The sequence below is a fragment of the Tasmannia lanceolata genome, unplaced genomic scaffold (assembly GCF_043159265.1).
Source record: "Tasmannia lanceolata isolate RefF3 unplaced genomic scaffold, GAP_Taslan_0.1 ptg000013l, whole genome shotgun sequence".
Lineage (NCBI taxonomy): Eukaryota > Viridiplantae > Streptophyta > Magnoliopsida > Canellales > Winteraceae > Tasmannia > Tasmannia lanceolata.
Genome location: NW_027518690.1, coordinates 16,662,173 through 16,673,680, shown reverse-complemented (window position 1 = coordinate 16,673,680; position 11,508 = coordinate 16,662,173). Strand labels below are relative to the sequence as shown.

At 37.1% G+C, this 11,508-nt stretch overlaps 2 protein-coding genes across 5 annotated transcripts; both read right to left on the bottom strand.

Annotated features, from left to right (window-relative positions):
- Positions 1-577: 577 nt before the first annotated feature.
- Positions 578-5,051, bottom strand: LOC143889894 (uncharacterized). Of its 2 annotated transcripts, none has more exons than XM_077394286.1 (4): positions 4,765-5,051; positions 2,595-2,712; positions 2,275-2,515; positions 578-784 (listed from the first exon to the last, which is right to left on the bottom strand). In XM_077394286.1, the coding sequence occupies exons 1-4, from the start codon at positions 4,914-4,916 to the stop codon at positions 735-737; spliced, it is 561 nt and encodes a 186-aa protein (XP_077250401.1). In that variant the 5' UTR covers positions 4,917-5,051; the 3' UTR covers positions 578-734. The 2 variants fall into 2 exon arrangements, with proteins under 2 accessions (XP_077250401.1, XP_077250403.1); XM_077394288.1 differs by having other exon boundaries at positions 578-780; positions 4,765-5,049.
- A 1,435-nt stretch (positions 5,052-6,486) lies between these two features.
- On the bottom strand, positions 6,487-11,276 carry LOC143889893 (ACT domain-containing protein ACR6-like). 3 transcript variants are annotated; one of them, XM_077394283.1, is made up of 7 exons: positions 11,067-11,276; positions 9,985-10,030; positions 9,723-9,837; positions 9,554-9,621; positions 7,789-8,448; positions 7,098-7,202; positions 6,487-7,011 (listed from the first exon to the last, which is right to left on the bottom strand). In XM_077394283.1, the coding sequence occupies exons 1-7, from the start codon at positions 11,111-11,113 to the stop codon at positions 6,670-6,672; spliced, it is 1,383 nt and encodes a 460-aa protein (XP_077250398.1). In that variant the 5' UTR covers positions 11,114-11,276; the 3' UTR covers positions 6,487-6,669. The 3 variants fall into 3 exon arrangements, with proteins under 3 accessions (XP_077250398.1, XP_077250399.1, XP_077250400.1); XM_077394284.1 differs by having other exon boundaries at positions 7,789-8,385; positions 11,067-11,273; XM_077394285.1 differs by having other exon boundaries at positions 9,985-10,044; positions 11,067-11,143.
- Between the last annotated feature and the right edge of the window lie 232 nt (positions 11,277-11,508).

Here is an 11,508-nt window from a genome sequence, read left to right as displayed (position 1 = left end):
GTAAAAAAGCTTTTGTAAATTTGATCCTTGGAAAGGTGAAAGAAAATGTGAACCAAAAAGATAGGGAAGAGTATTGATATGTTATTATGCCTATTTACACATAAGATCATTATTATGTGTACTTGCATGGATTTGGATTCTTGGTCCAGTAAAAAAAACTTGGAAAGGTGAAAGAACTTGTAAACCAAAAGGTGAGGGAAGAATATTGATTTGTTGGATTTCTTGGTCATTACCCTAACTATTCATCAGCATGATCAGACAATACTAAACAGGTGAATGCTCCGACAGGGCGCATTCTCATTATAATATAATGAGGCAAGCCTCAGCCTTCACAGTGTAGTCGTCCCCAATTCGATTGATACTCCCCCCCAATTCGATTGATACTCCCTTGTTTTGACATTGGCACTCCTCCAATTGGCTGTTGATAGCTTGTTAGGAATTGCATCAGCTAATGAGATAAGTGTAAGCTAAAGAGAGGATCAAAAATCCCTTGTTGGTGGATATAAAAACTCCAAAACAAGAAAGTGCAAACATCAACTACCTTTAAAATTCATCACAAAATATAAGCCACGCCACAGAAACAGAACTTCTTTCATCATTTTCTAAACCAAATATTCATCATAGAATTAGAAAAAGAAAAATACAATACAAGCTTTATGTAGAGACCGAAATCCCCATCCCAAATCAAATTCCCTACAGCGAACGAGCTCCCAAATCGCCTCCATCACTCCTTTTCACCAAGTAACATACATCAGGCCTTTATTCGGATAACAAAGGAACCTGTCTACACCAATTTAAAAAAATGAGACAACATACGTTAGCAAGCATGTTAGACAGTTTAAAAGGCCATGCCCCTATATTGTGCATCAACATTCTGTCATCCAATTTGATGAAAGTTCAAAAGGCAATTCGGAGGACATTAGTAATTGGTGGTCTTTTTCGTGATTTCAAAGGACGAGCAATCCTATCATTTTCAGGTTCTGCCTATGTGTGTGGCTCCAATGAGGCGGAAGCAAGAGCACTTGTGTGGGGTTTGAGATGGTTCGATTTATTTAGCCCTGGTCCGTTGATCATTGAAGGTGTTCCATCAAATGTTATTTTGTGTGTGTGCAGTGGCGGAGCCAGGATTAATAGATAAGGGGGGCAGGTTATACATAAGAGGGGCATTATACATAAGGGTAGCAGGTTATACATAAGGCTGGGCCCAATAGATTTTTGGCAAGAGTAACCAGATTGGTGGGCATGTGCATCAATTAGGTATAATGTTATACACTTTGGTGATCACTGTCCCCATTCCAAAGTTTGTGTATTAAGACAGTAAAGTAGCCACAGTATCTTGTGTTTTGGTTCTGCTTATTACTGACATTTTTTAGTGTTCATCACAAATATTTCAAGGGTGGTGATGTGGTCGGCAAAGTGGGAAGTCCATGGAAGCCATTGGCTTATGCACACAAGGACCTAGGTTATATACACAGCCGGGTCCACGAGGTCAAGTGATGCAGATTGTAGGCTAAATAAGTAGCATATTTGCCCATTAGGGCTTTTAGGGATTTATTTCCGTATTATTTAGTTTCTAGTATTTTTGTTTCCATGTTTTAGTTTTAGGGATTTTATTTTCCATGAAATTTTATTTCCATCACATTGCCTATATATAGGCCTTATTGTATTAAGAATTATTAACTATGATGATTATTGAAAAAAGATTGATTGGCTTCTCCCCTCTACATGTTTCTTCTCCTTCCTCTATTCCTCTTCTCTTCTCCCCTAATTTCTTCTTCACTTCTCTCCCCATTCTTCTCTTCTTCCCTTATTCTTCTTCTTCTTCACTTCTCTCCCCTTTCTTCTAGCCAATGGGAGCTACATAACTCATTATCTGCAGATTACCAACCCTTTTCCTCTAATAGTACAGTTACTATCATAGACCAACAATTTTACATAAGCATCAGTATCTAAGGCATTGTGATTTGAGTTTAAAAATGCGGATTTGATGCGGAACACGGCCAAGAAAAATCCTTGTCGATTCAGTGCGAACGCAGCCAAGAACGCGGTTGACGCAGTCATAACTTGGGAGGGTCAAAGTAGTTTTTATTGACTCTGTAGGGCGAAACGCGGAATGCGGATGCGGTGCAACGCGGCCAAGGTAAAAGGGGACCGACTCGGGCGAGTTCCGAGTTGAGTCGGCGAGTATTTAAACACTGGATATGTTATTCTAAACAGTTTTAAGAGTGATGGCTTTATCAAGTTGGTTATTGTTGCAAAGCATGTAAAACTTACATGCAGGAAGGTTGGAAATGTCGGCAGAAACGGCACATTGGATTCCCAAATTAGAAAGTGCACCCCTTATAATTCCGCATGGGAAATAGAGATGCATGCTCGTTGCTTGTGCTGCTTTGGTATCAGCTGTCGCTGGAGAAGGAGGGTCTGCATCCTGAGATAAATTCGTTTCTACCGGGGACGGATCGCTAGACATGCGTGTAAGCCATCGGAATTGATTATCTTGCAACACAAAAGTACCCTGCAAAATAACATACATAACTATTTTGCTATAACTCTCAGAAGACGTACCCATTTAGTCGATTACTTCTTCAACTTACCCTACGATTGGTTTTCAGATTGTCAATCTGCTTCTTGAAGAGCTCAGACCAGAAATCCTTGCAAATGAACTTGATCGCTTCTAAATGATCACTGAATCGAGGCTGCTCCATGGTATATCTGGCAAAGGAAAAAACAAAAGGATGTAGCTCATACAATATTAATACACCAATAAGCATCAATACTTCAAAAAATTTCAAAGTTCATCAAATCAAGCGAGGGAATTTTAGCAAGACAAGTGCGTAAAAAATTAAAGTTTGGGAAGAGGGCAGTAAAAAGTCTAAAAAATGCATCTGCTTTTCTATAAAGAGATGTATATTTACTAATTCATTTCTAAGTAGGACACAAAGAAAAGCATGGGGTGTGGTTAAGTGAAGGAGTTCGCTAGAATAGGGTGTTGGTTGTTTGTTCAATTACCACTACAAAACCTTTTTAAAATAATTATGGGTTTCTCATGAGACATGAAGATTATCATGGAAGTCCCCAAAATTCACTTTCATTTGCCATTATGTTTTTTTTTTAACTCATGTGATGGTTTTTTAGTGTGTATTTGTGCTTATTCTAGCACTTCTCAAAGTTTCATCTTAAATGCCCATCATTTGCATGTGTTTTCATATGTTTCCGTGATTTTACAGGATTTTCACTGAAATTTTCATCTGAAATCAATATATATCCATTTCTGTCACAACCGAGACACATAACGATACTGAAACCTGAAGCCTATTAAAGAAATTAACAAGGCTTATGAGAACAACCTTATGCAATTCATCAAAAAAGATGGAGCAAGGGGTGACTCTAGAGAGAAGTTGAAATAAAGAACTTTACTACACCAAGTGGAAAGGGTCCAACGTTTGAAGCAGTACACGAATAGAAAATCCAATCTTTCACTTGCACGGTCAAACTACGGAGAAATTTGCAAAGGGGAAGATCGTTGATTCCCTTATATGAAGTGGTTCCCAAGATGGGTTTCACAGTAAATCAGCAGACCATAGACTAATATGTTGATGGGTAGGTCATGTGTTACTGGACATTGGAAACATTCCGCACGTCTGCTAAGATTCACAAGACTAGTGAACTCTTCTGAGCCATACACAGAATGGTTGGCAAATGGCTTTATCCATAACGCGAACACAATGGAGAGAATAAATGGAAAAAAAAAAAAGCAACTTGGAATATCATCGAGAAGAAGAAAAGATCATTGAGAACTTCAATGCAATTGCTATGATTCTTATACTGCAACTGATGGAATCTGCCATTACTGTTTACAGACTTTACGAGCAAGCATAATAGGTAGACATTTAAGCATACATTGCAACCGATAGAATTCTCAATTTGCATTGCCATACTTACCAGCAAGTGTATTCAGAAGACATTTCAGCATATAGTTTTCTCCGAATTTTATTCGATCAAAAGGATCACAACTATCAATTAACCTGAATTTCTTTAAAAATGAAAAGATAAATATTCAATGTAGTCATCATTTAGCACATTTTATGTTAGGTACCTAGATATGGGTCCCGCTTGGAGTGTAGCTTGTGGAGTTTGTTATGGAGTTGTTTGGTACGCTTAGGAAGGGTTACAGTATCCAGATTGGTTTGAGTAAGAGATTTAGAGGAACTGATTAATTGGCTGAGAAGTGGGTTTTCTATTTGGTATAAACTATAAATAACATGTAAGTAGCCTTTTTCAAATCAATGAAGAAATTTACCCTGGAAATTGTGTTTTTGCACACAATGGAGGACCAAATGGGTCGAGAGGCTGATCTTCCCACTAAGAACCTGTTTGTTTTAGATTATGACAACCCCATTGTGGAGTTCCCAACCGATTATTGGACCGAAAATTGCACTAAATTTGAGTCCCATAATCGGTTGGGTACTCCACAATCGGTTGTCATAATCTAAAAACAAACAGTCCCTAAAAAGATCAATACTGTTTGCAAACCGATTTGGGTTCGTTTAAAATGCTCTCTCAAACGAGAATTGCAGATAGTGTAATGAGCAAAATATCTCATATCAACGAATTAAAACAGGAAAAATGCATCCTCAACACAAAAAAACCCTAATTCTTGGTCTGAAATGCAACCCGGATAGGATACCCATATAAGAGATGAGCCATGAAAGAACAAAAACAAACGCGTGAGAAGAGAATTTTAGGGTTAGGGTTTTGAATGACCTTTCAGAGAGCTGGAGTCCGACTTGGTATCCGATGGCTTCGATCCGACGGGCGGCGAGCTCCGGCTTGGATGAGTAAAAGCGAGAACAGTAGGCTGAGACCATCTCTATGATCACGCTATCTACACAGCTCTCTGAAATCTCTCTCCCCATTTCTCCTATTTTTCTTCCTCTGAAATTAGGGTTAGGGTTAGGGTTCTCTGTTTTCTTGTTTAGGTATTTAGACGGTGACTACGAGGAAGGGACTCTAACAAAGAATTGCACGCAGAAAAAAAACTTTGGAAATTTGATATTTCCACTCCTTTTTCCAGCATTTCCAATTTTCCACCTGTTTTTGTTTGCTTTTTCCTGAAAATGAGAAATTGATATTTCCACCCGTTGAATTTTTTTTGGGGGGTGGGGGTTGGATTTTTAGAATTGATTTCGAATCCAGAATTGATTATTGGACTCACAATTAAGTTCAATTTTGAGTCCACTAACCAGTAGGAAAGCACCCTTCTTACTTAGTATTACTGATAAATATTCATTTTTTGTTCATTAGGTATCATATGTGTAATTTGGGATTTGCTAGAGTCCATCGCAGAAGGCATTTCGCGGATGGTCTGTTGCATGTGACAGCAGCCACCTTGTGAATGAAAACAAAATCTGTCCAAAAGTGAGCCTGTGTGGCTGCTGTCACATGCAACAGACTATCTGCAAAATTCCTTCTGCGATGGATGCTAGCAAATCCCGTATAATTTTATATCATTTAAGCTTTTGGAGATGTTGTTATTTAATCTTTTATATTTTATAACAACATGGAGTCAAAATGAAGAAATGGGTAAGAGAAATTGTTCCATCTGGAATCCATTTCTAGCACTAAAGATTGCAATTTGGAATTCTTTGAAATACTTATTAATGTAACAACACCTATGACAAAGGGTCGAGAAACTCAACGCCACTATTTCACTGTTTTGAACGAATCGTTCTTTCAGTTCACAGTTCAACAGCTCTGTTTTGGGAGCTGGCGACCGATGCTACGGCATCGCGTCTCCGGTCTTTCCACAAGACTTATAATATATGGGCCTTGTGGGAGCCTTTCACCAGATACGCGTTCGATGAAAAGAATGAAGAATTCACCAAACGTATGATGAATAGGCGGGCCGGCCATAGGTTCGAATCCTGCCACCTTTCTTGTGGATCATCCTGTGGTTACCGGACGATGGGAATAACAAAGCAGGTGACTTCAGATTAAAGGGAAAGAAATTATGCTTCATTTGGGCCTCAATCTTGCCACAATTTTGGTTTTGGAGAAATTGTCGAATTTAATATCTTCTGTACTCCCCTGTGTGTCTAGTGCGACCGTAATTGTCAATGCCGCACATGAACAAATTTGATCTCATTTGATTTGTGCTTCATAGATTTCTTGTTCTTCATATGATTAAGAAATTTTTGTTTTACGTAAGAAAACCTTACAAATACGGGCAATTATCGACAGTTCTATAAGATTCATAATCCATCAACAGCTCTAAACACATTTCATATACTTCAGCTTTCAAGCAGCAGTAAATCAAGTGTTGTGAAAGGGATACTGCTATTTTACTTTTTTGGATATATCTCCCTTAAAGAGAAATGAAATCCGTTCTTGAAATGCAAGGGAGGGAGGTTTAAAATAATAACTGAAGTACTAGCTCAGAAGATTAAAAAGCTTCTAGTCAAACCCAACACAAAGGCATTCAAAGAGTGATACAACAAAAAAAAATATTCAATACCACCTTGTTCATCAACAGCAGTCTGACTTTCTACTTAGTATTAAGATGCAACACTGAGTAAGAGGAGATAGTTATATACAATGTTTTATATCCCTGCTTGTATCTTTTCTACTGAACGTTTGAGATTTTTGTGTTGGTTTTTTGGTCTGAGAATATCAGGAGTAGGACCTAATTAATCTGAAACTCTGCAAAGAACGAGCTTTAAAGAAATTTCCAAAGAGGAACCCAGTAGTTGTTTCTTGAGGAGATTTGGGAGATAAAAACGGGTTCTGTTTCACTCGCAGGATAGTCTGACCTATCTGTCTGCGGATTGAGTCAATAGTCTTCGGATCAATGGGGTTACCAGACACATCTGTGACATAGAAGGTGTCTATTGCTTTGCCACCCTTTGTCGAGATCTCCGCTCTTTTGATGCAAAAACTATTTTCACGGAATATCCTAGTAATGTCGGAAAGAAGCCCAACCCGGTCATCTGTGCGCAATTCTAGCTCCAGCCCCTGCAGGATCAAGCAATAACCATGAGAAGATCAATCATAACTATTCATCTGATGGAAAATTTTTGAGGACTCAAAGTTACCAATACCTCCGAGGCTCGCCTTTCAATGGCTGCTTCGAGGCACAGGGTCACACGTTGTCGCTCAGCTTCTGAGTTTATAGGGACCCCATCAACATGTCTGATATAGTATTCCTGCAATCAAACAAAATCTTTGAATGATGATGATATGAAACTGAAAACATGGTGTAAAATAAGACTTGTCAGAAGAGAAGAGAAGGAAGTAGTGTAGTAATTCATCTTTCACGTGCTAATTGTTCATGGAGAAGCAAGAAGATGTGTTACATTGGTTCTTCAAAATGAGCAAAGTGCCCATGTCAGACACGCCTCAGATTCAAATACATTTGGATACACTGAGACACCTCTAGATCTCTTTAAGCTGTTTTTTTCTAAATACTACTACTGCAACTTTACCATTACAACATGTTTTGAGTTTCACTCATACTAATAGTAAGTTTCTTGAATGGAAATAAAATATTACATCTACTTGAATTATTAAAATTTTCAGTATATTACTCGTCATAACCATATTACTATGTAAAAAATTAAAATATGACAATTGATTAAAATATTTTTACGAATCCACAAACCAGTTTTTTATGTTTTCCAAATCTGACACTCGATACCCATCGGATTCCGACATCCATACGCAAACTGATGAAACATGGACTAGAACTAAAGAACAATTTCACCTGGAATAGCGAGCCTAAGGATAGCTTACCTGATATGCTTCCATCCGCCCCGTGTCAACTGTTCCATGAAACACCACATATTGCATGTCTGTAAGAGTACACACAGTATCAAACAGAAGCTTTGGCCGATCCTTACATGTCATCGTAACCACAGTGTAATCCTTTTCAAAGCAATCCAATAGAGCAACATGAGGTCTAGAGCCCTTATCCTCGACTTTCCCCATCCCAATTCTTTCATAATCCCTGTCTGCAAACATCATCTGATGCAACCTTCTCTCTCTGTGGGTGACCCCAAGTGAAACCGTCATTTTCGCAGTCTTCAAATCATTGTTCCCTCTCAGCACATTGCACAAAAGTTCCTTAATCGTGGAAAGGCGTTTTGGGTCCTCAATTGCACACCTTGTGGATTCGTCCGTAACATGAACTACTGCTGCCGCTCTTTCGTTATGAGTCCAAACCTCAGCACTCACCACATTGCATCTTAGGTCTGTGAGTACTGCACTTACTTCTGACAGTAAACCAGGCCTGTCGGTGCCTGTTAGTTCAATTGAAGTATGTTCTTTGGAAGGCATCATGCCGACAGAGCTTCTCATTGAGGGAAAAAAGAAAGATCCTGTTTCAAGAGACTGCATAATTGTTGAAAGCCGAAACCAATGGAAAAGGTCAGGTGGGTGCCATGGGAAATTTTTCTGTAAATAGTTTGATAAGTTCAGATAGAGAAACAGAGAAGTCCTGTAAAATTCTCAACAAGGGTAAGACATTGGGTTCTAAAAATTGCATTAGGATGCCTGAGGTATCAAAAAATTCAAGAAGAAAGACAACTATAATAGTAGTAAGAATGGTTAAAAGTCATGAAAAGGGCATAAAAATGTGAAGAAAAGTATCCATTTCAAGCGATTGTTTAAATTTGAAAAAGGGTCATGAGGAAAAGAAAGAGCCGCATAAAAATGTGAAGAAAAACATTCGTTTCAAGCTATTGTTTAAATTTGAAACAGGGTGAGGTGGGTAAAGAAAGAGCCGCATACAAATGTGAAGAAAAACATTCGTTTCAAGCGATTGTTTAAATTTGAAAAAGGGTGAGGTGGGTAAAGAAAGAGCCGCATAAAAATGTGAAGAAAAACATCCGTTTCAAGCGATTGTTTAAATTTGAAAAAGGGTCAGGTGGGTAATGAAAGAGCTTTCTACAGGGAGGCAGAAGTGTCTATAAAAGATTAAATAACAACAACTCCAACGGCTTAAGCTTTTGAAGTAATTGGTTGTTTCACATGGTATCAGAGCAAAGGTCCCAAGTTCAAAACTCCTTGATGTTAAAAATCCACATGTAATGGCCAACCCAAAAGAGGGGCCACATGTGCCACGTATAGGCCAACCCTAAAAAGTGGGGCCACAAGTGAGGGGGAGTGTTATAAGTCTAAAAGATTAAATAACAACAACAACAACATGCTTAAGCTTTTGGAGTACTTGTTTCACAAGAACACTAGCTAATTTGTCAGTGACAGTAAGACACGCAGATCTGTTTCAAGGGGTTGATTCAAAACTATAAAAAAGAATCAGGTGGGCAACCAGAAAAAGGGGTGTTCTAAGCATTTAAGCCATTAAGAAAATTACCATCTTTTGGAAAGAAAGAATACAGATATCCACTAGATAAACTTCATGAGGATTCTTCACATTTATACGTTCAAAAATTTCATTTACGCAAATAGAACAAGAGAACTCTAAGTCAAGGATTTGCTTAAAACCAGAAAACAACAGTGATTTCAGAACCAGGAGTAACAAGAATAAGTGCGTGCTTACCTTTTTTATATATTTAATGACCTCTTCATCTTTGAGTTTCTTCCCATCATGGTCAGTTACATTAAACACTGAACAATTGGATTGAAAAGAAAACCATTCAATTGGTGAAATTATATAATTAAACATTTCAAGTTATGAGATTCAACTCAAGGAGCTAAAAAATACTTACCATCCATTAACCATCCCCCATCAGAAGAAATGTATGCTTTGACTATGACGAGGTTCAGATCTGTAAGAACTTGAACAACTTCCAATAGAATTCCATGTTTGTTAACACTGTCAACCTGAAAATGAAGCATCTCAATATCCATCAACATCACAGAAGATTCTTGATTACGCTAAAACATGAAAATTAAAATCAAAAGGACCTTAAAAGAGCACTGAAACCACGCTAAAAGGTAATTAAATTAAGGAAAAGGACTTAAGCTTACCTTGATAACAGTTGCATTCTCACAAGCATCATTGTCAATGATAACTCTGCAATAAGAATCCTAAATTGATGAAGAAACCAACAACAAAAGAGGAAATGACTTAAAACAACTTAGATTCCATAAAATTTAAATATGAAATCTGTAATGGAAAATCAAAGAAAAAAAGGAAAAAAAACCCAAAAAAAAAAGAGAAAATACTGGGAAGCATAACTTAAAGTAGATCTAGAAAATGCATATATTTTCAATGAAAATCCTGATAAAAAAATATTTTCATAATAAAAGAAAAAACATAAAAATAAGACCTATTTAAAATGCTAAATTTCTGAGAATTATAAACTCTTACCCAAAGAAACAAAAAAAAAGGTAAGAATAAAAATCAACAGACCCTTCAAAAATCTCTGAAAGACTGCAATTCCCTAAGGCCAGGCCCTGTTTGGATTGCAGGAATTATCTGAAAAGTTTGGAAAAGAAAAATATTTCTAAAATTCACTATTTTTTTACACAAAAAAAAGAAGATAATTAAAATCAATTCTACACAATTTTTTCACTTAGAGGGATCTTCAATATATGATATTATCTCACAAAATTAGCCAAAATTATATCATTTCCCTCTAAATCTGGGAGTGAAATTTTTTATTTTTTTTTCAAAAAAACATTTTCCATCAGAAATGTTTTTCTTGCAATCCAAACAGGTCCTAATGGAATGAGAAAACCTATAAAGGAAATCAATCCATGCCAAAAAAAGGGGAGATTCAACAGACCCTTGGCCCTGTTTGGATTGCAAGAATTTTTTGGAAAAGTTTGAAAAGGAAACATATTTCTAAAACTTCATACTTTTTTTTCACATGAAAAGCATAACTTGAACCAACCCTATTCAATTTTTATCTAAAGGGACCTTCAATTTAAGATGATAACTCTCTAAATTAGTCATAATCATATTATTTCCATCGAAATTAAGGAAAGAAAAAAAAATCCCCAAGAAATTTTTTTTCCATTTCTTGCAATCCAAACAAGGCCCAGAAATCTCTGAAAGACTGCAATCCTCCAATGGAAAGAGAAAAACCCAGAAAGGAAAAAAATACCTTGGTGGATTCATCCTCCTGATAAACTTTGCATACTCATCATCCATTTCTAGAATTACAAACAAGCCCACCCAAGAATTACAAAAAAGAAAAAGAAAAATACCCAGTAATTAAAAATCAAGAGAAATAGAGGCAGTGCTGTTTTCAAAGAAAAAGAGCAAAAATTTGTTCTGCTATTTCTATGGAAGAACCGAAGAAGAACAGATAAAGTAACAAAAGAATAATTAAGAGAGAGAGAGAGACTACATCTCCAGTTTCAGGTAAAAGCCGTTAGTCTGCCACGTGTGGCTCTCTGATTGGCTCAGGGAACATTTAAGGGCTGTCCGGGGCAATCTAAGCTGGGTAAAATACGTCAATTTTTTTGGGGAAGTGATATCAGCACAACCATGTGTTGATATTTGCACTAAACTATTTTGTCTTTTACTATTTGGGTTTTGCTAAC

Excerpts from the sequence above, each read along its gene's own strand:
- LOC143889894 (XM_077394286.1), bottom strand. The coding sequence starts at position 4,916 with ATGGGGAGAGAGATTTCAGAGAGCTGTGTAGATAGCGTGATCATAGAG. Across the intron at positions 2,516-2,594 it reads ATCTGAAAACCAATCGTAGG|GGTACTTTTGTGTTGCAAGA; the intron begins GTAAGTTGAAGA and ends GTTATTTTGCAG. Across the intron at positions 785-2,274 it reads CATTTCCAACCTTCCTGCAT|ACAGGTTCCTTTGTTATCCG; the intron begins GTAAGTTTTACA and ends AAATTGGTGTAG.
- LOC143889893 (XM_077394283.1), bottom strand. The coding sequence starts at position 11,113 with ATGGATGATGAGTATGCAAAGTTTATCAGGAGGATGAATCCACCAAG. Across the intron at positions 9,622-9,722 it reads TGGGGGATGGTTAATGGATG|TGTTTAATGTAACTGACCAT; the intron begins GTAAGTATTTTT and ends CCAATTGTTCAG. Across the intron at positions 7,012-7,097 it reads TTGAAAGGCGAGCCTCGGAG|GGGCTGGAGCTAGAATTGCG; the intron begins GTATTGGTAACT and ends TTGATCCTGCAG.